This window comes from Centroberyx affinis, unplaced genomic scaffold, assembly GCF_046629955.1.
Source record: "Centroberyx affinis isolate AG114_WGS23_722 - 3 ecotype Tasmania unplaced genomic scaffold, CSIRO-AGI_Caff_v1 ptg002554l_1, whole genome shotgun sequence".
NCBI lineage: Eukaryota > Metazoa > Chordata > Actinopteri > Beryciformes > Berycidae > Centroberyx > Centroberyx affinis.
This window is the reverse complement of record NW_027280766.1, coordinates 244,743-270,378: the sequence shown is the minus strand read 5'-3', so window position 1 is coordinate 270,378 and position 25,636 is coordinate 244,743. Positions and strand designations below refer to the sequence as shown.

Below are 25,636 nucleotides of genomic sequence, written 5' to 3'. Positions count from 1 at the left end.
AATTGTTTTTTGTTTTGTTTTTTCTTGAGGATCCTTTTTGTGACATTGGTGTTTTAATGGGAAGTGAGTGAGAATGACATGTAATGAGCTGGATTCAAACCAGTGATCTACAGTATAGAAGAGATAGATTCAGTCTCCATCATTCATTCCTGAAGCACAATCTAAAACTAATGTTCGTCACTACTTCCATATTCTTGTGGCCACTATACTGTACTGTGTTCTTGCCATATCAGTAGCATTTTGGGCACTGTCCACATTAAAGAGCCAGGAACCTAGTCTAAAAACCATACACCCATACAACGCCTATATGAATTACAGCAACACATTCTGTAGGCCCAAGTATTGATCAATATACAAAGATAGGTGTGATTGATACACGTGGGTGTGGCCTATCACAAAATGACTTGCAATTCAGAAATATTACAAAAATAGCTGCATATAGAGCATATCTCTAGGAATTTACCATGGAACTTGTAATGCTCACCAAAATCTGTTGCTTTATTATAGCTCTTGACCCTTGACAGCCTTAAAGATAAAATCCAGAATTTATTTGACAGTCTAAATTCCTGTATATTGACACATACTAATGAAGAGTTTGACTAGATGGAAAAGCTTGTGGTAAAATATTGCCCATCCCTTGTCAGAATTGTTTCTCTTCTGTACCTCTTGCTGTGTTTTCCTCTTTTCTTGTTGCTCATCTATTCAGCAGAGAGAACATGCCCTAAATGTTCAAGTCCGCACGTATATCCCATGCTGTATGCGTATGTATCCCATTATTAAGTGCTTGGGTGGAATACTTCTATAACAGCAGGGCTCTGTGTGTGCACGTTAGTTTGTTTGCAACACTTTTTGCCATGCTCAGTGTTCTGGGGAATTACAGTATGCACTGTTAAGGTGTGCAGAGCCCCAAGAGCCCTGCATAATGAAATACAGTGTCTGCTTGTACACCAGGCAATACAGTAGTAGTAAAATAAGCATCAACCAACTCGAAGCTGATACGCTGTACATCTACATACCAGGAAGTCAACTAAGGATAAGTCAACGCATGAATTAACTTTTTTGTTCAGCGATTCCGTTAATTACAACAACGCTGTGCTACCAGAGCACTTTGGTGTTAACAGGTGGTAGGTGGAGTTTTTGAAAGTCACCGAGGTTTCACTTATTCCACTCATGCACACTGCCTCTCCCCCAGCAGCTATTGATAATTACCATATTCCTGTGCAAAAATCTGTCTATGAAGTTGATTTCATGTCATATGTAAAAAGTAAAGTGGAGGAACAATAAATGTAAAACTATGGTAATGTCTATCAGTATAGTAGTAGTGATCTGAGTTGCAGCGATTTTATTTCAGTGTTATGCAGCCAAGGTGCCCAGCCCACATGGTCTTAGAGGATATATCACGTTGCAATATGCTGTATAACAAAAATATTCCTCAACAAACGTAGGCATCACACAAAGTATATTACTTTTTTGCCCAGGCTTCACAGATACATTTTGCCACATAGACAGACATATCTCAGTTCTTTTATAATTATGTAACCAAAATAAATGAGCAGAAATAGAAGTCATTTTGCTATAAAGCACACTTCTCAGCTCATCATATATTACAACTGGAGATTGCTACAGTACAACTAGCCTGGTAAGACCATCCTGATCATGTGACCTCACATTCTGTTTCGCTCCACGGATCAGTCTGGACTTCTAGCCGCCCACATCGAAGTAATGGCATCTCCCGAAGCAACGAGCGGTAACGTTACAAAGTACGATAACTCCGCTAGTGCATACTCTTGTTCTTGTTTAATTGTTGTTATTGAGTCTATTTCTGCAATAACTGCACTTATGGCTGTGTTTACTTTACTAACGTTAACGCTACCATTCGTTGCTTCGCGAGACGCCATTACTGTTTTGCCAGCGGCGGCCTGTATTTTACGTCATCAACTACGATGCAGTCCCTGATTGGCCCAGTTATGTCATCAACTACGATGCAGTCCCTGATTGGCCCGGTTACATTGTAATTTCAGGAAATCGATGTGGGCGGCTAGAAGTCCAGACTGATCCGTGGAGCAAAACAGGATGTGAGGTCACGTGATCAGGATGGTCTTACCAAGCTACAGTACAACTCGAGATTAGTACAACTTTATACAGTTTTTTGTTTTTTTTCCCTTAATTTTTTATAACCTTAATGATTATGATAAATTATGTTTATTATTTTACCTCCTGGATTGCCCTTTACTATGGAATCATTTATAGCCATTTTCTAGAAAGCTCAGAATCTAATTTATTGGATGGCTGGATGATATAGTGGATATAGTGCATAGACAAAGCATGGTAATTTCATTCCTTTTTTAATTGTGGTTCTGTTTCAGGTGTTACACATTGACTTGTAAAGAGACCCTCGGATCTCCTTATTCATTTGATAAACATCATGTCACTGTAGCATCAATATTTCTAGAAACAAAACTGTCAAAAGGTGTCTTAGAAACACTACTCGATTATATCTTGAAGAACCTTCAAAGATTGTTCAGCATTTCAACAAAATAAAACATTTTTCACGTTTTCCACAGAGCCAGGACTTCTTGTTGCACATGCCCGTGGGTAATGGAAGCCTGGGTCAGGAACCAGCCACAGGGGACAGATTGACCACTGCGGCGCCTACACTACCCATGCTCCCTGCCCCTGACCTCACCGCACCAATGCCTGCTGATACAGTGTGCAGCTGTGAGGCCTGCAACGAGAGACGGTCAGTCCAGAGTGTTTCACACTGAATCCCAGTAATTCTTCATTGCCTTCTTTCTTAGGCCCCCCCTTTAAATGTTCTCGCCAAGTACATTTTCACAAAATTTTCTTCTCCTTTGTGTTTGAATGCTGGTGTGACATTTGTGGCTTTGTGCCCTTAATGACAGGGAGATCTCTGCCGAGTCAGAGAGGGAGTCCCAGCAGCTGCAGAACCACTGGTCGGAGGTCCGCTACCTGGTGCGCTGCATCTACCGCCAGACAGGAACTCCACTGGCAGACGACCATGACCAGCCTCTGGACAGAGACAAGGAGGGCATGAAGGAGCTGGTGGACAGGTAGAACCACAAGCATGGTTTATAATCTCCTCTTCCTTCCTTGTCTCTCTTACTCTCCTCTTCCTTTTAACCTCACATTCACCTTACGTATTCCTATTTTCTTGCTATCAATGTCTTTGCACTGGACTATTTTATTCAGTTTCTCCAATCTTTCCTCCATCCCTCCCTCCCTGTCATTTCTTTGAGTGATCACTTAATTCCTATGACACGATTGGAGGAAATGGGAGAAGACTTGGTCACCAGTTTCAGCTAATGTGGGCCGGTGACTTTCTTTAGGGGAACTTTACCAAAAACCAAAGATGATATATTTTATACAACATCTCACATATTTCCTCAAAGTATAAACACTCTTGCTCTACTGTGTTTGGTTTAAGAGTTAGTTTTGAGTGCAAGATTGTGCACCAGATGATGTCATCCAGAGGACACCAGTTCCTTGTTGTTTTAATTAAAGCTAGATGAAAAGTTGTAGATGGATAGTAAGCGTGGCCCAACCCTCAGTGAGCTGTGCTGATGCATGAAGTTAGCTTCCAGGAGTAAATTCCAAATGCCCTATAGTTACTTGCTGAATATGGCTCTGATGTGTAGGAGCCAACTTTGAAGACAATAAAATGGGAATTTCTTGCAGTCTTGCAATGTACGTGGCATGGTAACCTTTCCAGAAGTGGGGCAAAAGTGTGATTGTGTGTGGAGGCTTTGTTTCCTAACACAGTAAAGCCTGAAAAGTGAGTTTTGAAAGCCAGAAATCTCAGCAGCTGATGAAGTAATTGTAGAGTCACTGGTATTGATCAACAACCCTATCAAACCCTGCAGATTTATTATGGTCATTTTGTGCTATTGGCGAGTAAAATTCATACTTGTTGCACTTTTAATGTTTCAGACTCTGTGCGAAGGACCCCTACCAGCTGTACCAACGGCTGGAGCAGCAGGCCCGTGAATATGTCTTAGAAATGAAGGTGCGGCTGCTGAAGCACCTGTCTGCTGGCTCCAAGGCTACAGGGCCAGCAGGGACAGTGACTGCAGCCCAGGGCCCGCCTCAGGCTCACCAGTTCATCTCTCTGCTGCTGGAGGAGTACAGCGCCCTCTGCCAAGCTGCACGCACCATCAGCAGCTTCCTACTCACGCTGGTTAGTTGGCCCTTCTTGTACACAGAGATGCTGTTGTAGCTGTCCTGCAGGTGGCATCAAAGTCACATTTTCACAAGGCAATGTTTTTTTTGCCTCATTTTGCAATGGAAAGTGTAACTCAGTCACACTCAGTGACATATCCACCACATACACAGCTATCTTACATAATCTCCTGCCTCTGCTTCAGCTATTATCCAAAACCTTTTGTTTTCCTTAGGAGAATGAGCACCTCCAGAAATTCCAGGTGACATGGGAGCTGCACAACAAGCACCTTTTTGAGAATCTGGTGTTCTCTGAACCCATCTTGCACAGCAGTTTACCCGCACTGGTTGCACAGCTGAAGTAAGACATTGTTTTACAACTGTTGTTTAAAGGAAAATACTGTATTATGACTTGTTCACTCATCTTTTATAATTTCGCTGCTATTTTAGACCCAAACTAGACTGTTGTACCATGTGTACAGTATGTCATGTTATGTAATTCAGTTGCATTACTTGCTCAAACCCACTGCTGAATAAGGTTAAAGGGACTCTGTCCTAAATCATAACCTCTAAGACATACAATAGGGAAAATATAGGTGGAAATACCCAAAGTACCCATTTTCCTTTATTCACTTTATTTGCAAGTCTTACCTATGTATTTAACATTATCATCACCTCTGTGAGTGAATGTTTACTAACAAATGAGTGGCTTTCTTCCCTGGACCAGTCAGCACTTAGTAGGTCAATGATTGGTCTCTTGTTGTGCATCCTTTTTGTTCAGACATGGCACGGCCTCCCATGATTCATACAGTGAGGATATGTACAGGACCTTGTTAGAAAGCTACCAGCAGCTGCAGCAGGAAATGGCTGCAGTGGCTGCTGAGTGGCAGGAGTGTGAGAAGAGGATTGATGACTATGTTGATGAACAGGTATACAAGACTCCCCTTCTGACAATATGCAAATGTTAACGCAAACTGCACACATCTGATACAGAAAGTAAAATTATTTTTACATTAAGATGGCATTTGGTTGAGAAATAATTGTCGATTTATGCATGTGACTCTTTTGCAGCTGCTTTTTAAGGTGGAGGGTCAGAGTGTCACCAACCAAAGAACAGAACCACACAAGTCTTTGATTAGTAAAAATGTAAGAGATTTTAAAAATGTATCTTTCAGAACAATCATATCTTTTTTGTGTCTTAGTTTTATGGAAATTTATGTTCCTTTCATATCTGCTCATTTCCAGACTTTGAAAACTAAGCAGCGAATGCTGAAGGAGGATTGGGAGTTCTTTAAGCAGAGAAGATTTATAGAAGAACAGGTATAATTCGACGATATGAAGTCATTGTGGCAGATTTTTATGAAGAATGTATTTAATTTAGAATTTATCTGCTTCTGAGCAATTTGTTTTATTCCTCTGTTGTTTTTTGTAGATACCCAACAGTAAGAAGTCCATCACTGGAGACAACAACTTCACAGACACTATGAGAATGCTCTCCTCTCGTCTGAGTATTCCAGACTGTCCAAACTGCAATTATCGAAGAAGGTGAGTTTTCGTTATGTCAAAATCTGGCCTGGGGTCAATTCGCTTTCAATGCAATCTATTCAGAAGGTAAGTTGTAACTGACGTTTACTGGTTAATGACAGAGAATTTATTCTCAATTTGAGTTGAAGGGAATTGAGCCCAACCCAATCCAAACAATGTGTGCCCCAGCCTCACCCAATTAGTGAGATAAAGGGTGTGAAGAATCAGAATCAGGTGTTTGTCTTCTACATATATGGTTTCAACTCCTGAATCACTGCCAGTGACTCAGCCCCTTTTCTCCCTAACAGGTGCACATGTGATGACTGTAGTCTCTCCCACATCCTGACATGTGGCATCATGGACTCTCCCATTGCTGAGGACCTCCACATCAAGCTGCCCCTGCAAGGGGACCCTCCCCGGGACTACCTGGCAGAGGTGCACCCTCCCAGCCTCTCCTCTGGCAGCTCAGCGTCCGGCTCCAACTCCAGTTCCCCCATCACCATTCAGCAGCATCCACGGCTTATTCTGCCTGAAGGGGATGCCAACACCTTGTAAGTCAACCAGCCATTGTCCTGTCCAGTGGGCATAAATGTTTTAAAACATAAACGTTTTTAGGCACGGTTTAGAATAACGACCTGGTTTTAGCACTCTTTATGTTTACACTCCCTAAAGCTAAATGATAAACGTGAACTCAAGCTTTGCAATGAAATGAAGCATCATTGTCATCATTGACATCATTTGTCAGTATGATTTCATCTGAAATACACAACTGTAGAGGACACCTTGAAACATATGTGTCCTCTTTCATCTTCCCTTGACCTCAACACTCCTTTCTGTCTCAATACAGTATTAGTGATGATGACGAAGTGCCTCCACTGTCGACCAAGTTTGGAGACATCTACCCTATGAGTGGTTATGAGGACAATGGTGTGGTGACGGCTACTGTGAATGGCCTCCACAATGAGCTGAACGGGGGAGGGGAGAATGTGGCGCTAAAGGAAGGGGTGAGTTTTACAAAGTAGCGTGTTACCTCCAGGACTGCCCCAGTATGATGATGAATTTCCCTGCCAATTTCCTGGATGATCACGTTGCAGTTCATGATCACCGAGTTATTTCAGGAAATGGATCATGAATAACTCTGCTTGTGCTCAAATATGGTCTTTCTCTCTCTCTCTGCCATTCCTTACCCGTTCCTTAATCCAGTCTCTTTTGTCCTATTTACACTTCTTTGCCTCCAGTCTCCTCGTGGCATTAGCAGCAGCAGTAGTTCATCAGAGGGTGATGAGGAGGAGGCTGATGGAGAGAGTGGCGGGGAGCCTCCAGGGCAGCAGGGAGAGCTTCCCTCAGGAAAGAGCAACAGTCCTCCACCGTCTTACAACCACCAACAGGTATTACCACACTTTTAATGCTCTTTGACTGCCACAATTGCTTGGAGATAAACTGGATGAAACTGTCCCATATACACAGTCATTACTGTTTATTCCATTTCAATACCTCTGTATGGTTAAATGAGAGAATGACAACCATCACAGTATTTCCTTGAGGATTCTTTTCATAGCATGTCACAATGCCATTTCCTTTTCCACATACACTAAATTATAGTTTTTTTTTTTGCAGTTTGGCAATTTTCCCACATTGAGGAGTAGGCACTCCAGAATGAAAGTAGACTACACTGTTTTGTAGGGATGGGACAATATGTTGAAATTCAATATATCACAATACAAAAACATGGGGCAGAAAAATGAATCGCAATATTAGCTACATTTTATTCTACCGTAGTAATCACAAGTCACATGGCTTGCCTGTCACAACTTCACAAGCTCTCCATCGAAATGTTATTATTTTCACTTTGTAATGACATTTACAAATTGTTTACATTTTAGCAAGCCCATGGCATTGCTAGAAAGATTTGTAGCTCGGAAATAAACATAATTCATACTTTGTTTTCATTGAACTTTTATTTATTACATCGTATCGTGGTTGTATCGAATCGTGAACCCCATATCATGTATCGTGAGAAAAGCAGATCATCCCATCCTGTCATCACAACTGTTTTGCGTCTGTGTTGCTACCCCAGGTAGAACAGGTCCAGCATGCCTGCGAGTGCCATGTGTGCAACCAGGACCCCAGCTCCTCCACCCTGGGCCCTGCTACATGCCTGCCCCCTAGTCGGCTCCACACTACACCTCCCCCTGCTGTTGGACACCAGTTCTTCACAGACAGCAAGACCCCGCCTGCCCACCCTGCCCTCCACCTCTACCCCCACATCCACGGCCACCTGCCCCTGCACAACTTGTCTCACCTCCCCCGGCCCCTACTGCACCCCACACTCTACCCTCCTAGTCCTCCTCTCGCACACAACAAGGTGAGCATCCTCCTCGACCCAACACACCCATAAAGCTAGACTTAAATTAGCATTTGCCCTGGTACTGGGTTGTACAGTGTTGTTTCCCCTTACATGGTAAAAAAATTGGTTTCTTTGATCGTTTCTACTAGGGAAAAAAGTATTTTCCTTTTGTTTGGGGATTTTTTTAGGTTCCAGGAAGAATTATTGAGCTTAGTTTTATTTTCATTTTTCACTTGTGTAATATAAAATCTCTGCCACAAGGGGTCATACGGTATCCAATCTAGGGGGCCTCTTGCACTCCAAATCTGTATGATATGTAGGCTCAAATCAGTTCATTTCATATTCCCAAACTAATAACATGATTTATTTAACATAACATAACTCTCATAAAGATAAACTTAAATTAGCAGTTGCCCTGATACTGGGTTGTACAGTTTCCTCTTACAGGATGGTATCTTTGATAGTTTCTACCAGGGAAAAAGTATTGGTGCATTTCCTTCCTCATTGGGGATTTTGTTTAGGTTCCAGGAAGAATTATTGATCTTAGTTTCATTGTCATTTTTGCTTGTCCAATTTAAATTTTTCAACACAAGGGGTCACACTGTATCCAATCTAGGGGGGGGTCTTGCAGCCTAAAGCTGTACGATATGCAGGCTCCAATTAATTCATTTCATATTCTCAAACTAATAACATGATTTATTTTTTTAATGTAACTTTCCCTGCTCCTTCTGTCCTCAGCCTCTCCCCCCGACCCCGACATCAAACCACTCGGTGGCCAAGCAGCCGGCCTTCAGCCCATCGTTACCAGAGCACGTCTACCAGAACTGCTTTGGCGGAGCAGGTGGAGCTGGTGACTGGAACAGCTCACTGCAGTGCCTCTCGCTCAAGTTTGAGAACTTGTGGGATGCTGCTGTGATGAAAAGCTGGAACCCGTCTGTGCTCCTGCCAGAGTCCCTGCCAGGTGAGAGCTAGGAGCAGTTCATCTCTTAGTTGAAGATTAACTGCCAGGGCAGAAATGGCCACAAATGAAGCTGAAATCATCACAGCAAGTCAAAGACTGTTAAGTTTTTGGCTAGTCTCCTGCTGATCAGCTTGTCACATCATTTGTTTTTCTACAGGTGACATGCTTGGACCACCCCTCGCTGATGTCCCCCTCCCCCCAACCACATCCATCGGCCCCCACGGGGAACACCCTTCACTGCCTACTCCTCTCCCCCCTTCGTCCTCCTCCTCTTCTTCATCTTCGTCATCGTCGTCGTCATCGTCCTCCTCCTCTTCAGAAGCCAAAGAGCAGAAGAAGAGTGGCGCCAAGAAGAAGTGTCTCTACAATTTCCAGGATGCCTTCATGGAGGCCAACCGAGTGGTGATGGCCACCTCAGCCTCCACAGCTTCTGTGTCCTGCACTGCCACCACTGTCCAGTCAAGTAATAACCCACCCATCCACCTAGCATCTAAAAGACCCAACTCTTTAGGTAATATAGGAGGTAGGAGGAGTTGCTAGGTTGGTACTGCTGGGGCTTTTTCATGATTGGCATTCTAGGCCAGAAAGAAAGTTTATCATAATTACAGTTAATATTGTGGTGTGACGGTCAATGAAATGACAATGAAGGAAAATGTTAATGCTTTTTAATTGTTGCAAGTCAGTTGAAATTTTGAATGCTCACCCTTTTGTGGTGGGACGAGGGCATGCTGGTGCTAGTTGTTCATCTACGGCTTCTCTTGAGCTTCAGCAGGGTTTCATTAGACTTCTGTGTTCATAGTTTTAGGTAATGGTTAAGTTTAAAGTCCCTGGACCTTTCAGTCAACATATACAATACAAACGTGATAAACATGAAAATTTGTTGTTGCTGATGATATACTCCAACAATAGAAAATGTTGCTTCCTGATGACTTTCAGTGGGTAGGATACTGGAAGCATATGTGATGTTCTGTTATTGTTGTGCTGTAGACTTGAATGAAGCCACTGCATATCTTATTTCATCACTTATCTTTGAGTTCTCATCCATTATACCTTTTTTCTCCTCTAGATGATGTATTTCACAATCTAGGTACAGAGGACCATAGGCAATCCACCCAAGTCGCCCCTAGAAATAGCTCCACAGGACTGGCCTCCCTTCCTCCGCTCTCGGGCCCTGCCTTGCCCCCAGCACCCACCACACACCTCCCCACAATGGGATCGCAGCCCTTCCCAAAGATGGCCACACCAGCCCCAGGCTTCGTGGAGGCCCACCAGGGTCTGTGCCTGCCCCCCGCCGAGCCTCCAGCCTCCTCAGCAGAGGGTCCTGTCAGTGCCCCGCCCAGCGTCTGCAGGTCAGTCCCATACCACATCCAATACAGACCTACCATACATCAGACCTATCAGTCTGATGTATGGTAGGTCTGTATTGGTGGATAACAAAGCACCCTGAATTTTGAAATCAAAAAATGATATGAGTGTAACTACCTCCTGAGACCAAGTTGATACAAATCTCAATAGAGAATCAACAATTCAATGCAAGATACATTTTAAGCAGCCAACAATTCAATATGATTTGATTCTTTGAGGGAGGGGCAGGGGGCAACACATGATGCAAACTTTCACTAGGCTGACAACACTCGTAGAGAGAAGAACATGGACTCAGAGAGAGAGAAACGCACACAGAGTAAATTACATTATTAGGTGCTAAAATGAAATGCCTGTCATATTGGGCTTTTCCAATAGAGAGAAACCATCTTCGATTTAGCTGCGATTCTCTCCCAACTTTTGCCTGATACAAGCTGTTTGAATCGATGCAGCCCTATCTTAGACACTAATCCTGGTGCATCGACTCAAATCAGTGAATCACTGGACCCATCGATATGAGGCTGGTTTTGATAGGAGTTCATTTTATGTTTCAACCTTTTCAGTGATCCTGACTGTGAAGGCCATCGCTGTGAGGGGAATGGGGCATATGAGCACCAGGCCTACGATGGTGAGGAGAGCCAGGACGAGGACAGCTGTTCTGAGCACAGCTCCTCCACTTCCACCTCCACCAACCAGAAGGAAGGAAAGTACTGTGATTGCTGCTACTGCGAGTTCTTTGGCCATGGCGGGGTAAGACACACATATATCACACATGGAAATTTACTTGTTTACTCACCACAGGTGAGTTGATTTGATCGGGTTGACATGATCCAAACCCTATGTAAGTTGATTTTGTCTAATCCAAAGTGAATGCAGACAATTCTTTGTAGAATTTAATTCAGTTCTAAGAGTTATTTGAGCTTGCATTTGCTGTTTTCAGAGACTTCTGTCGTGAAATTTCTCATTTGAATGTCCTTCAGCTTTGTTGAATTTCAATTCAGCCTGAAATTATTTTTAGTTTCAAATTAAAATGTATTGTATTGAATTTGATTGAATTTACACTGTGAATTGATCCCACCCGCACTTGATAATCCAAAAAACAAAAACTCGGCTCATGGCACATGGGCTGCTGACAACATACTTAACAACATTCAAAATTCCTTCAGAAAATGACATTATTGCTTGCATCCTCTGTTTTAATCCCAGCCCCCAGCTGCTCCTACCAGTCGTAACTATGCAGAGATGCGGGAGAAGCTGCGCCTGCGTCTGACCAAACGGAAGGAGGAGCAGCCCAAGCGCGAGGAGCAGCAGCCAGTGCTGGAACGAGATGGAGGGGTGGAGGACCACAGGCGGGTGGAGGATCTGCTCCAGTTCATCAACAGTGCAGATAATAAGCCGGCCTCCAGCTCTAAGGCAGCCAAACGGGCCAGGCATAAACAAAAGAAGGTAACTGCCCCCCCCATAACAGTTCAGAGGTCTTTTAAAATAATTCATTCAGTTTAGGGGTGGCTCAGTTAGTATTTAAATCACAACAATGCTGAAACTCTGTTTGTCTGTGTGTTTCAGATGGAGGAGAAGGCGCGCCTGGAGGCAGAGGCCCGTGAGAGGGAGGAGCAGCAGTTGTTGGAGGAACAGCTGCGGCGGCAGCGGCAGGAAGAGGAAGAGGCAGAACTCCAAAGGGAACTCCTCCGGCTGCAGGAGTTGCAGCACCTCCGCGCTGCCAAGAAGAAAAAGAAAGAGAGAGCTAAGGAAAACACCGCTCCCCCTCAAAACAACCCCCAGCCCCTCAAACAGACGGCTCAGAACGTTCTAGAAAACCTTCAGAACAGCAAGTCGCAGCTCCTCCAAACCCTCATCCGCCTCCCTGACCACAAGGAGCCCAGACTTGACCCCATACCCCGGCCCAACACACAACACAGCCCAAAAAGCACCAGCGAGAAGGCGTTTGCTACTGAGACTACCACCCCCAACTCTCCAGCCACTCTCCACAATGGCACTTCTACATCTCAACCTGAGGTTAACAGTAAAGTTAAGACCAAACAGTCTACCAAGACGGCCGCGTGCGAGGCTGTTGTAAAGAAAGCCCCAGAGATGCCCAAGAACTCAGATGTGCCAACAAAGCTAGCTAATGGCACCACCACCACCACCACCACTACACCAGACACCAAAGCAACGCGAATCAGGGCTGCTGAGGCCCTGGCCCCTCTCCCAACCACTGAACCGAGGAAGGAGGAAAGGAGTAATAACAACGGTGCCAGTGGAAAGAGGCAGCAGCAGCAGCAGCCCCAGATCCAGATAAAGGAAGAGAGGAGAAGTCCACCTGTGTCAAATCCCTCCCCGTCTCCCCCCCCAGCCTCCCAGCCTGAGCAGACCCAGCAGAATGGCAAACCTCCCACTGCAGAGTCCCCACAGCCCAAGGGCAAGACCAAGAAGAACAAGAAGAAGAAAGGGGACAAGATGAACAACTCAATAGGTTGGTGTTATTATGATCCACAAAGATTTGGTGATGTTTCCACTGCAAAAACCAGTAACTTTATATCCAATATGGGTTCCTCTGGACTTGACATTGTGTCATCATGTCATAGTCTCCTGCCTGCTAGCCCCCTTGAGTATGGTATGATCATCATTTGACAAGCATACTTTAAAAGATGGATAAGCATACTTTGACAGACATTTCATAGCTTAGAAGGGTTTATTTTTCATACAAAGGATACCAAGATGGTAATAGAACATTTTAAGTGTTTAATTGGATCCACTTAACATTTGGAAAATGTTCTACTCAAACAAAGGAATCATCTTCAGACTTTGCTTATAAAGTAGATAGATAGAGATATGGCCTTTAGAATTTGTCACTATAGCGCCCCCTTTGGGCCAAAGGGGGCAGAAACTTGGGACATATGTTTGAAATGTATTTATAGACAAGACATGCCAGGTTTCATACTGATTTTACACATGCATCTTAATCTACAAGCTATAGTATTATATAATTATTATGTCATACATCGTGCCTACTTTAATCCATCACAACCGAATTTCATATTTTGGCTAATACATAGTCCTAGTGTTTACCAATTCAGTCCTCAAGTACTGCCTGTCCTGCAGGTTTTTGTTCCATTTTTTCACTGTTGCTCACCTGACCCAGTTAAGGGGTTCACACTTTCATGCCAGCCCTGTTCAGGTAGATCTGTTTCTACTGCTCAACCAATCGGCATCAAGCCCTTGAGTGGATCAGGTGTGCAAGAGTAGAGGTGGAACAAAAACTTGCAGGACAGGGGGTACTTGATAACCTACTTGAGGACTGCATTGGGAAACACGGTCATGTATTTTTGTTATTTGTAGCACCCCCTATGGGATGGTGTTGGAATGCCAAATCAGACATGCTTGATGGTCTCAGCTGAACATACAGTATATACAAAGTTTTGTGTCAATCAGAAACATGGTCGCTGAATTATGGTTAGTTTTGTGTTAGGCCTCACCCTCTCTCAAAGTTTATGGCCGTGATGTTTGTCAGATTGTGCTGTTTTATAGACCATTTGTGTTGGTTGGTCCACTAATGATATTCTGCCAGTTTGGTGTAGATAGGTAAAAAGAAAAAGCCTTAAGGAAAGAACGGTTTCCCAAGTCAAAATGCTGGAAAATCCATTAGACTTGGGTGATCCCGTTGGCAAACTTGTACAGCTATTAGCTGAATATATGTACCAGGTTGTGTGACAGTGTCACAGTGTGATCTATCGGTTATGGCCTAAAGCTTAAATATTTTACCTTTTAATTATAGAGCCACCATCTGGTGGATTGGAGTCATCTTTGTTGTGTAGCAAGCCACCACCATTATCTGTTATTTCGCCAAATTTCACATCTCTGTCATATACCATCTCACAGGAAATTGCAAAAACGTAGGAAAAGAAGGAAAATTACCATAATAAACCTGCACAATACAGTAATAAGCAACAATAAATATAAAATCTTGGAAATAGGAGCCATCTTCATGGATGTACGTTATTTCATTTTAGATGATGTGTTCCTGCCCAAAGACATCGATCTGGATAGTACTGAAATGGACGAGACTGAGAGGGAAGTGGAATATTTCAAAAGGTATGTGTATTGTGGTAACCCACACTTTGCAATAAGACATCTCAGAAATCTTTCTCTTGACAGCAGCTGTTCAGATGGTTAATCTGTCTCTGTCTCTCCAGGTTCTGCTTGGATTCTGCCCGGCAGACCCGTCAACGGCTTTCCATCAACTGGTCAAACTTTAGTTTGAAGAAAGCTACGTTTGCCGCACATTGAGGGTGTTAGTGAGTGACTGTGTCAGGACGCAATCAGTACCCTAACAGCCGAACCCACCCACATGTCCCCCTATCCCTCCTCCACCACCCAACTGTTGTCCTCCCATACCCTCTCTCCTGCTGTGCCCAAATCACACCCATGCTGCCTTGCTTTGTTCTTGTCGCTGTGTGGTTCCACCACAAACCCATCTGGACTGATCCTCTTGCAGAACTAAGACAAAAATGAAATGAAATGACACACACAAAAAAAATCACAAAATGCTACTTTCTATCTGATTAATTTTCCTTGCGTGCTTGTGTGCTTTTAGTCTGAGTTGGGCATTTCTCTTGACTGAAAAAGCCATGGTCTGAAATTATTTTCTTATATTGGCTTACCTGTAGTCAAAAGATGCTTACTATGTTTGGATGGTTTCCTTCCAAAAAAGACACAATGGAAACAACAAAAAATGAGAAATGTGATGAATTAAAAGCTGTAATTGAGTTATTGTGGCTTACTATCCCATTGTTTCCAGTTGTTCCTAGCACGGCATCTCATCAACATAATTGACAAGGGAATGGGCTTGGTCAGCTGGTCTCCACTCCCTGCTCCCCCACCAACTTATTTCACAGAGAGGAGGAAGGCATAATACTTGACAATGTTCTTTTTTGGTTTTTCAGTTCTGTTTAACAAACTGTTGAGTAAAAGTGTACCAGTTACAGTTTTTGTTTTCTTTCTTTTTGACCTGTAGCCAGCTTGTATCAGAATACTTTCAGAATGAAATTGAAAAAGAACAATACTCACACTATCAATCTGTTATAGAGTGTATATTGTATTAACACTGAAGCCAAACTGGCTACTTTTTAACATATTGTTAAGTAATATTAAATCTTGTCTTTCTTTTTTGAAAGATGGAATACAGTAGTATGGCAGGATATGTGTCTTGTGTCAAACCTTATTTCCTACATGCAGTAGAAATTGTCAATAAAGGACATGGACAATTAAAACACACACAGACACACACACACATCCAGATAGTAGACACTTAAATACAGGATAAGTGAAGTGAGAAGCTCATCATCCCTTCCATCTTTGGTAATTGACTCAGTTGGCCTCAGTTGTTCAGTATGATCATGCCCATGAGACTTGTGCTATGGAGGGAATGTTATCACATTAACATTACTGTTGCGCCTCTATGCCGGTCTGCGGCCCCACAAGGTTGCAGAGTGAGTCACACCCTCAAATACACGTTCCTTCTGGGAACTCCACCAATTGACAGTCATAATCGATCTGTAAGGCCACTGTAACTGAGTCATGTGGATCGTAAAGGGTTCGGTTTCATTTGCAAAGAACGTAAAGAAAAGGTAGCTGTCATTGGTCCACTTTGAGACATTTACATGTAGCTCTGTTTAATGTATACGCATGAAACTCGAGGGAAAATTGCTTTGAGACAATTATGAAATCAAGTGCATTCCCTCAGGGTAAAATGCGCATGAAATGAGGTCAGGTTATGACTTATCTAGATGTAGATGAGTTATTACATACGCTTTGCTCTGCTCTGTAACTACTGTGTCCGGACAAAGTGTAGATCAGCTGTGTTAAAAGCTCTTGTTAGTGTTCTTGTATTTCTCCACCAGAGTAAAACTTTGTTTTAACTTAAGAAGAAACTTGAGACATATGGAGATATTTTTGGGAACTTTTTGAGGTCTATCTATGATCTTTGAACGTCCTTTTCTGCTATATATATCGCCAAATAGTGCCTCACTTACTGCTTACCTCCAATGTTTTTAAAATACAGTGGGTAAAGGTAAAGAAAACTCTATTCTTGACCCTCAATGTGCCATATATACCCTTAATCCACTGTAGTATCTAAAACCTCTGTACATATTTTCAAACACATGAGCTGCCTTACACTTCCTGTTGCACACAGGACATTCACATAAGTTCATACTTTCATTTTTACTATGAAGAAAGACTTGCAACAAACATTTAACAGTGTTATAAGTAACTGATGCTTTTAAAACTTTAAAGCTCAATCGTGTTCATGAAAAATGTTAAGCTCTTTGTAGATAATACGGAATTATACTAATTCTTAATGTGGCATGATTCTTGACACAAAAGCATTATGTATAGTGTAGCCTTATGATGGATTTTTTTTTTTTTTTTTTAAATTTAAAGTACAGTACAGTATGTTACTATCTTCAGCTGACAGTCAAATGGGTTATGTGCCAGAGGAAGTGAGTCGCAATAATGTTCTCCTCCGCTTCCTCTTACTTTTCCAGGAGCAACAGTTTCTTAAAACCAAGGGATTTCACTATGAAAAATTACCACTCTTACAAATTTGGTGAATGAGAGAAATGTGGGAAATGTACACCAACACAGAAGACAAAAGGTTTTGGTTTGTGAGAGCCACCACAGCAGATATGAGTCACAGTTTATTTCAGGTATGAATGACTGTCTGGCTGTTTGTGTAGTGCGCTCACTCTCAGTCACCAGTGATGTAAGATTGGAGCTACCACATTTAGACAAATGCCCTATAGAGCTCGGCAAGCGTAGACGAAAGTCTACACTTGGTCAAAAAGACCAGGCACACTTCTGAGAGGCAAATTTGGGTTATGATTACAAGAAAATGGCACAGATTTGTGTGTTTTTGATCTCTTTGAAGGGAGATTATAATTACTACACCATTTTCCATTGCAGAGACACCTTGCAACGCACTAAGTACAACCTGTTCCCTGATTTGATGATAGCTGGCTTTAATAAAAGACTACACCTATTAAAAGAACTCTCCATTTTGCCAGCACAAGACATTTCCTGGATTTGACCTTTGTTGTGAAACTTGTCTTGGCTGATAAAAGAAAACACAATGGTGCCATGGAATCTGCACACGGCAAGGTCTGACAATGACAGAGGGGGGAGCGCCAATGGGATTATTAGAAGGGATCAGAGCTGCCTGTAGCTTGTAATCAGAAGGCTGATCTTTTCATTGTCAACCGCCTGGAGCACTTCAGGATCACATACACTTCCACAAAGGGAAACCCCCCCCCTGTGCTTCCTGGCTACAGTCTGCCACAATGGTGTTTTTTTGACGGCCGATGCCAATGACTTCCTTATCAAAAAAGACTAACAAAAGCAGTCAGCATTAATGCCGACCGCCTCACCCCACGTACATCACCTTAAAATGATCTGCTCTTGGTAGTCTGCAGCACTCCGCTTTCAAATAAACCAGAGAGCGTCTGCGTTTTTTTGGGAATTCCCTTGTGATGACGGGAAATTCCCATTCTTTTTGGATACACATGAGATTAAAGGCCAAATCTATCCATTCTGTATCTGTCTGGATAAGTGTCAGGCTGAAGTTTTTCCCAATCTGTTCGGTGTATGACAGCCACCTCCTGATGCTTTGAAACCTGTTCGCAACAGGAACTGGTCTACCACTATCACCTGACTTTTCTTATTAATTCATGTCTTTGTTTCTGAGAAAAGTTCCCTGACACCCGGGTGGGGATGTGTGTGACCTATTTTTTCCACTCTGTGATGGGTGGGTAGTGCCTTTGTGTGTGTGTGGATGTGCTTTCACAAATAGACCCTGTCTTTGTAGAAGTGTAGGTGTTGTGCTGGTGGGGGAGAATCCCTGGCAGCCAGCCCATGGCTTTATGGGGCTTTATGTGCATTTTTATCAGTGAATGAACACACATCGGTGGCTGTCCAATAGAAAAGCTACTGCAGTTGCCCTTTAGAGACAAAATCGGAACAGGTCATTCAGTGTGCTTTTTGAGTACGCACATGAATTGGAGCCGCACTGATATGTATGCAAATGAATAAGTGTGTTGGGAACTAATTCAACCACAAATATCTTCCCCAGTCTGCCGATGAGTAAGCTAGCATGTGATGCCCTCTGTCATTTAGAGACTTTGTGACTTGGATGATATACCAACTTTGAAACCTCTGAATTATTCTGTCTGTTTTCCTTACCAGTCCCTTGACACAATCTTGACACAATCAGGGTTTCAACACTCGTGTTAATCCTCAACTAAAGGCAACCAGAATTTGTTCCATGAACAAAGGCACAATCTTTCTGAATTCTTAAAAAAAACAGCAGTACTGGTACTGGTAAACAGATCAGAAAATACTTTTTACTCAATCACATTTTTTCCTCAAAGAATATCTGATTTTGAGATTTGTGATAAGGATGCGGTTGATAGAAAAATGTCAAAGAGATCCAGAATGTACTTTCTACTTTTTTCTATTTAGCAACTGAAAATATATATGGTCTATGTAAATGTGCAATTATCGGATCAAGAAACAAATGTAATATAAAAGGCGTGTGTTCACACTCGCGCACACACACACACACACACACAAAAGGAGTTGTTTGGCGTTTCATCTGCGTCTTCTATGTGTACTGTAACTGCCTACTTCCTTTTTAACAGGGGATGTCCAGCTTCCTGTGCTTAAACCAACCTCATGACAACTGATTCATGGCCTGCTGCGCTGTTTATGTCAAAGTGATACTTCTAAGACTGACTGGCTGCACAACTTTTTAGTCACTAGCTGATCCTAAAGCAGTTGTTAGGGTTTGGATGTAACCTGAGCTGCAGCCTCAGTGGTCTCTTCAGAGCCCTTGTAGTATTCGCTTCAGCCGCACAACAGCTGGGAATCTGGCTGTCACAGTACAGCGTGCCCATTCAGGCTATGCTGGGAAGGGGTTTTCCACTGTGCACACATACACACGTGACACCGATGGACGCACACACACACACGTACACACGCTCGCACACATACGCACACAGACAGATTAAGTAGGGCCAACATTTCAGTGGTTTGTCTATGATCTACGGGTAGAGCTCGAGGCCCATGCTACAGACAATTTCAAGAAACAACATACGCCACACGATAATGAAACATATTTAACACTATAAGTCAACATATAGTAGAGTGAGGATAAACAATAATCTTTTATTATAAAAAATATTCTATGCCAGCTCAAGAAAATAACAGGAATAAATCGTGGATCAGCACCAAATTTTAAAAAAGCAATTTGTCAGTTCAGATGCAATCTATACATACATTGTTTCAAATAGTGGATCTAAAATAAGTTTATTCTTTTCAGATGCTGTGTTTGACACTTTTGACCCCAAAAGCTCACCCTTACCATTATCACCCTTATCATTATATGGCAATGGTGAAAAAAGGCAAACAAAGTTTTTTTTACATTGCACTGTAAGGATTTGCCTCATTTCTAAAAGGTTTTTATGCAAAGAGAATAAATATTAATATAATACTGATATATATTTTAATTCTATTATTAAGAATATATAATTTACAGACAAGAAATATTTAAAGCTCAATCAAAAATAAACTAATAGCACCACATTATCAACCAGATGTATAGATCCAGATAAGAAGCTTATGCATCACAAATATCTAAATCGTAATCCTACTATTAGTTTTGGCTAAATGTCAAGAAAGTGCAACAGGTTTGTAATTTGAAAAGTTGAGGTATATGACATTCATGTTTTGCATTGACATCCACCAGCCCAACACAAGTACAAAAGTACAACCCCCTGCCGAAAACACACTCAACACCTGACAGTGGATTCAAAAGAAACAATACTCGGCTTGATAAAACCATTTCTCTTGCGACAGGGAAACTCTGGGATGTACAATTCTGTTTCATGATCTACAACACGTATGAAATCGACTAATTTCAACTGTAGTCAAAGTCTTTTCAAATTGAAAACGCCACTCAAGCTATTCTCTGACATGTAGTGCTGTTCTTCAGTGTTCGGGTTATTGTCAGCGCGAGATAACTGTCTTTACGCCAAGCGGGTTCATAATTTGGCACACTCTTCACAATGGTTCAGGTACTCGACCGCGTCCCTGTCGTGGAACGTGGTGAGGCACCTCGGGCACTGTAACTCTGACAGGCCTTGGCATTCGCTCCAGGCCGGGTTCGGCGTCGCTGCCGCTGGTTGTTTCGGCGGCTCGGCGCTGCTCCTTAGCAAATGTTCCGCGGAGTCCTTGTGCCGCCTTGAGGTGATTCTGTGTCCGATGTGTACGCGACACAAGGGCGCCGCGTCTCTGGTCTCTCGGCTCGCTCCCTGGCAAAGACAACGATGTGCATTTTACGCCATGTTTTTCATTTAACATGTAAGTCACACTAGCCAGGAGGTGGGATAACCAATGAAAGAATGCGTCTAGATGTGGAAAAGTGAAGGGCTGCCGTCTCACCTGTTTGTGCAGCTGCTGTTGCAACTGAAAAATCTCCTCCTTCAGGTCTTGGATCCTGCCCTGCGCTCGCTCTCTGTCGGCACGCTCCGACTTAAAGTCCTCTGTGTAGATGAGGACCTGAGGCAGGAACACATGAAGAGCCACGGTGGTTATTAGTCTCTTTTATTTAACTCTTTATTTCTTCTAAATTCAGTTTTTCATATTTGTTTAAAGCCTATCATACAGAGTTAATAGTTCTATGTTTTAATGAATATTGTGACTGACAGTGGCTGTACACATTGGGCGACTATATCCTATGCCAATTAAGCTGTATAAAATCAAATTAAACATATGCATCTGTGATCTTAGATTCAACGGCGAGAGGCACTGGGACGGCGATGAAGCACTGACCTGCTGCTCCAGTGTCTGAATGCGCTCTTGGTCTCGTCTCCGTATCTCCTCCTGTTCTCTGCCCAGCCTCACACACTCGCTCATCTTCTCCTCCAGCAAGCCGTTGAGCCTGGAAATCTCCTGATGAAGCAGTCCGCTGCTGACAGGTCCCAGGCCGGACCCCAGGCCCGGACCGGGCCTCGGCTCGGGCCCTGCTCCTCCTGGACCAGAGCTGGGGACAGCGAGGGCGCCAGTCTCCTTCAGCCTCTGGCACAAGCCTCTGACATACTCCTCCCTGCTGGAGTCGTACTTCTGCCATTTAGCATTCAGGCCTTCCACCTCAAAGGGAGAATTAAAATAGAGAGTTAGGTTAAACCTTTCCGAACTTGCTGTATGTTCCGTATTATGCTCTGCTGTATGACGTATTGGGGCAAAAACAATGTCCTGCTCTGTTATCAGATTTTACATACAGTCGAACTTGCAAACTTAACATAATATTTGTAGACTTACATATGCCACTCGCTGCTTTAGCTGTCGATTCTCCTCCTGAAGTTGAGAGATCTGGGCATTAACACCGGTCATGTTAGAAGACTCTGTCATCTGTAATGAAACAGGGAAAGAGAAGTTAAAAACTGGCGCCTCCAAAAATCAAAAAACAATTTACTGTTCTTATCAAGAGAAATATGGGGACACTCTGGGGTCCAATGCAGAAGTGGATAGAAGACACAATCCGTCCCCATTATTACCAAGGTCTATATAAACACGTCTACACACCTCCCAAGCCTTCTGCTGCTGAGGCATCTCCTCCACTGCTCCTCCCTTCTTCTCTCTCTCCAGTCTGGCCAGCAGCTCCTGGCACACCTTGACAGTGGCGCCCAGCTGGCTGCGCAGCTGGTCCGCCTCCTCGGCCAGCGAGGTGCAGAGCACGGCCCTGGTGGCCTCGGCCCGGTCCCGCTCCTCCAGCGCCGACCGCAGCCGCTGGATCTCCTGGTCCTTCTCATGGTCTGGCTGACACCTGATGCTCTCCAACTCCCTCTCCTTCTCTCTGAGCTGCGCGTGCAGCCTCTGGATCTCCTGGAAGACAGACAGGATTTGCCTTTAACACATCATACTGTGCTGTGTTCAATTGATAGTAGTGAACACTTATTTTTTTAGGGCAAAGTTGGGGGTTTTCTTTCACATCACATTAAGGATATGGTCATGGAAGCCCCTAGCTCACCAAAAATAACTTGTACTTTTCCACACAATCACATGTTTTGTGAACTAGGGGCCATGTCCCTTGTGGTCTGTGCACTTGAAGAAATCAAAACTAAAACTAAAACATATAATAAGACATTACATTAATCTACACAATTCAAATCAATTATCCCAAACAGGGATAACAGATCATTTCAATTTTCATATATGTGATTCATAAATATTAATACCTACTTTGTTATATTTTATGGTAGGCTTCTTTTTTTTTTAAATCTCTTATGTATCATAATAATATTCCTATAGAAATGTATAGTGTAATTATTGAGTATTTAGGCTACATAAATAAATTAAATTGGCCTAACAGAGGGGTGAGGGTTAGGGCTTGTTAGCTCATTATCATTAGTGCCAGTGTAAAAAATAGACTTCTGGAAATTAGCTGTATGCACCCACATGGAGCAGACCTTGTGTACTTGCCAATGTGCAAACTTATCTCTAGCATCTCCACCAGCCAACTGATCTGACCTATGTACACACAAGTTTAACTGCAGGGCTCAAGATATAAATTCTCACTCACTTGTTGACTTATCTCCGCTTGTCGAGACGCCCTGACTTCTGTTTCGTTCCTCTTTTGTTTCAGTTTGCAGATTTCTTTACACAAGCTTTCCAACAGCGACTTGGACGGCCCGATGACGACTGGCTCGTTATCTTCCACATTGATGCAGATCCTCTCGTATCTCCCCAGCCTCGCTTTCAAATCTACAATTAAATTGTCCTTCTTGTAAATTTGTTTATTCAAAATGTCGATCTCCTGTCGCGTCTCGTGGTAGAGAGTATTCAAAGTGTTATAACTCCGGATCCTGTCTTTCAGCATATCGTTATCCATAGTTAAACTGACGGTATCCATTACAGGCTTTGTAGATATGACAGACGATCAATCTTTAATAATCCAGCATTTGACGTCTCTGCTCTAGCGTTATGTCTTCAGAAATGGACCGAGGAGGTCAATTGTGTCGGGGTTGTGGCGCATCAGTCTCGACAATAATATTCCGACAGTACGGGGGATTTCCTAGGGGACTTCCCCGCGGACTTTTTTTTTTTTTTGAGCTTCGTCAAATTGAGCCCTGCCTGTTCTGAGCGATTCACCATCGCCCATCAGTGGTAGGCAAAAAAGTTTTTGCACAAATGGTACAAAAGTACAGACGCGCAAATCATAAATATAGGCAAAATAGTTCCTGTGTTGCTCAACAGATGAAACACTATGATGCTGCCTTCAGCGCCTCCGTAAACTCCTACCTCCAAGTACTTGCTGCGAAGTGCGTTTGCTTGTAGATAATGACAGACATGGTCCCAGTAAGAGACTTGGCAAATTTCTGGTGCCTGTATTATTTTAGAAATCACCCCACACAGAGACACTTTGAGCTGCAGCGGCACAGATGTTATAATTATGTGTCACAACTAAACGTTACACAATGGGGAAAATAGCCCAAACGTGCAACAATGTTAATTATTTGCTGGGAATGACAAAGAATGACATATAGTAATAAAATACATCACGTTTCCCATCAATTGTTTGCACGGTTTCCACGCTCCCCGCCCCCCAAACGTCACATCTGGGCAATTTGAGTAGCCTATCATAGAAAATCCCCCCCTTTCCCAGTCATTTTGTTGGGTTGTTCATTCCGCTGAAGTCGTAATTACGGTATTCCCGACAGTATATGAAGGCAGCATGAGCGCGGAGTTTTAATGAAACAGACTGACTGACTCCTTAGCCCAGTTCCTGCATCTAAAATGGTATCCAGAGACACCTTTCTCTTGAATTTCTCTAGCAACTTCACGATGTTGTCACTCCTGTGTCAAGCAGCCTACTGCCTTGCCAGAGAAAAGTGCGTAGTCATGACCCCGCCCATACGGGAGGGGGGTTATTGGCAGAAGATGTCACTTAAATGTCCAGACTAATAAATGAGTCATAGCCTATGCTGTAGAAAACGTCAAGTGGGGCATTTCTACTTTCTGTAACTTCGGAATCGACACTAAAATGATTAACGCAATTGGCTGTTACTCAGATAGACTATGGCTACACCTGGTGGTGGAAGACATTATGAAATCATATTGTGCCGCCAAACCCTAGCATTCACTATAATATTCATGTTGGGGTTTATATTGTGCCCGTGGTACCATATACTTAATAGTATTTTTTCTACTTCCTATATTATCACTATAATATTCCTGAAATATAATAGCCTACCATTTAGTGACTAGTTTTCCTGTATTTGTATAATAACATATCCTGCTAGAATTAGGATTAGACTACGTATTATACTATACTCCTGTAGCTCTTTTTTTTGCAAGAGAAGAAGCCTATAGGCCTATCTGAATTATCTAAACATCAGTTGTTCTTTACGTAGTTATTAAGTAGATAATCAATAAGGCCAATTCATTTTTTGGGGAAAAAAAATAGGCTAATGAGATATTTTTTCAAATTAGCAGTGAAAGGTAATTTGAAGTGTTGATAATGAAGAATGCAACACATTTTCCAGTGTTAGTAATTGTTGACTGAGGTCATATAAACATTGGAAGTGTTGATTTTAACACTTTATGTCTTAAGCAAAACACCTGTAACTATCTCTAAAATAAATATTGGAGTATATTACAAAATAAATGGAACAAGGGGCATTTTTTCGATCCAGGTAACAGTATTAGGTTAGTTCTGTTATGCTTTCATCCTCAATGCTAAATTCATTGGTTGTATCTGTCAAGATTCGACCTGAATACAGACATTATCTTGTTTCAGTCACTGTATGGGGCTATAGTGTACATTTTGGTATTGTATTAGAGACACAGATACTTCCTATTTCCTATTTTTTATGAACGAAGTCTTGAAACGTCATTGCCGAAAATTAAATAAAACTTCCCTGCTGCAATATTGTCAAAAGCCCAAAACCAGCCTCATCATCTACACACACAGCGAGTCAGCAGCGCGAGCATTTCCCCATTTCCCACCGGAGTCAAAGTACTGAAAAACAAATGGAAGTCAATACGAAACCGAATACTTACGGTTGCCTCTTTGGACTCTACGTCCAAAAAAAACACAACAACTAAAAAACACATGAAACTTTGCACAAACATACAGCCTCGTGTCATGAGCAAGCATGGATAGCCTTGATTCAGCTTGATTCAGTCGCTTATGTCCATGTAGCTACATACAG

General features: G+C 42.7%; 2 protein-coding genes across 5 annotated transcripts; one reads left to right on the top strand and one right to left on the bottom strand.

The window, feature by feature from the left end:
* The first annotated feature begins 2,444 nt into the window (after positions 1–2,444).
* On the top strand, positions 2,445–15,549 carry fam193a (family with sequence similarity 193 member A). 3 transcript variants are annotated; one of them, XM_071534475.1, is made up of 20 exons: positions 2,445–2,740; positions 2,904–3,071; positions 3,949–4,195; positions 4,413–4,537; positions 4,958–5,105; positions 5,248–5,322; positions 5,422–5,496; positions 5,609–5,721; positions 6,009–6,251; positions 6,548–6,704; positions 6,939–7,088; positions 7,778–8,065; positions 8,786–9,008; positions 9,166–9,519; positions 10,075–10,357; positions 10,934–11,120; positions 11,577–11,816; positions 11,937–12,843; positions 14,381–14,462; positions 14,564–15,549. In XM_071534475.1, exons 1-20 carry the CDS (start codon positions 2,586–2,588, stop codon positions 14,655–14,657), a joined length of 4,314 nt encoding a protein of 1,437 aa, XP_071390576.1. In that variant the 5' UTR covers positions 2,445–2,585; the 3' UTR covers positions 14,658–15,549. The 3 variants fall into 3 exon arrangements, with proteins under 3 accessions (XP_071390576.1, XP_071390574.1, XP_071390575.1); XM_071534473.1 differs by having other exon boundaries at positions 2,570–2,740; positions 9,166–9,471; XM_071534474.1 differs by having other exon boundaries at positions 2,635–2,740; positions 2,908–3,071.
* Positions 15,550–19,574: 4,025 nt separating this feature from the next.
* tnip2 (TNFAIP3 interacting protein 2) lies at positions 19,575–25,621 on the bottom strand. Of its 2 annotated transcripts, XM_071534483.1 has the most exons (7): positions 25,485–25,621; positions 23,005–23,186; positions 22,008–22,307; positions 21,744–21,833; positions 21,255–21,572; positions 20,865–20,981; positions 19,575–20,734 (listed from the first exon to the last, which is right to left on the bottom strand). In XM_071534483.1, exons 1-7 carry the CDS (start codon positions 25,579–25,581, stop codon positions 20,465–20,467), a joined length of 1,374 nt encoding a protein of 457 aa, XP_071390584.1. In that variant the 5' UTR covers positions 25,582–25,621; the 3' UTR covers positions 19,575–20,464. The 2 variants fall into 2 exon arrangements, with proteins under 2 accessions (XP_071390584.1, XP_071390583.1); XM_071534482.1 differs by lacking the exon at positions 25,485–25,621 and having other exon boundaries at positions 23,005–24,607.
* Positions 25,622–25,636: the final 15 nt, after the last annotated feature.

Excerpts from the sequence above, each read along its gene's own strand:
- fam193a (XM_071534475.1), top strand. The coding sequence starts at position 2,586 with ATGCCCGTGGGTAATGGAAGCCTGGGTCAGGAACCAGCCACAGGGGAC. Across the intron at positions 6,252-6,547 it reads GAAGGGGATGCCAACACCTT|TATTAGTGATGATGACGAAG; the intron begins GTAAGTCAACCA and ends GTCTCAATACAG. Across the intron at positions 12,844-14,380 it reads CAAGATGAACAACTCAATAG|ATGATGTGTTCCTGCCCAAA; the intron begins GTTGGTGTTATT and ends ATTTCATTTTAG.
- tnip2 (XM_071534482.1), bottom strand. The coding sequence starts at position 23,334 with ATGGATACCGTCAGTTTAACTATGGATAACGATATGCTGAAAGACAGG. Across the intron at positions 21,834-22,007 it reads AGCAGCAGAAGGCTTGGGAG|ATGACAGAGTCTTCTAACAT; the intron begins GTGTGTAGACGT and ends GTTTCATTACAG. Across the intron at positions 21,573-21,743 it reads TAAAGCAGCGAGTGGCATAT|GTGGAAGGCCTGAATGCTAA; the intron begins GTAAGTCTACAA and ends TCTCCCTTTGAG.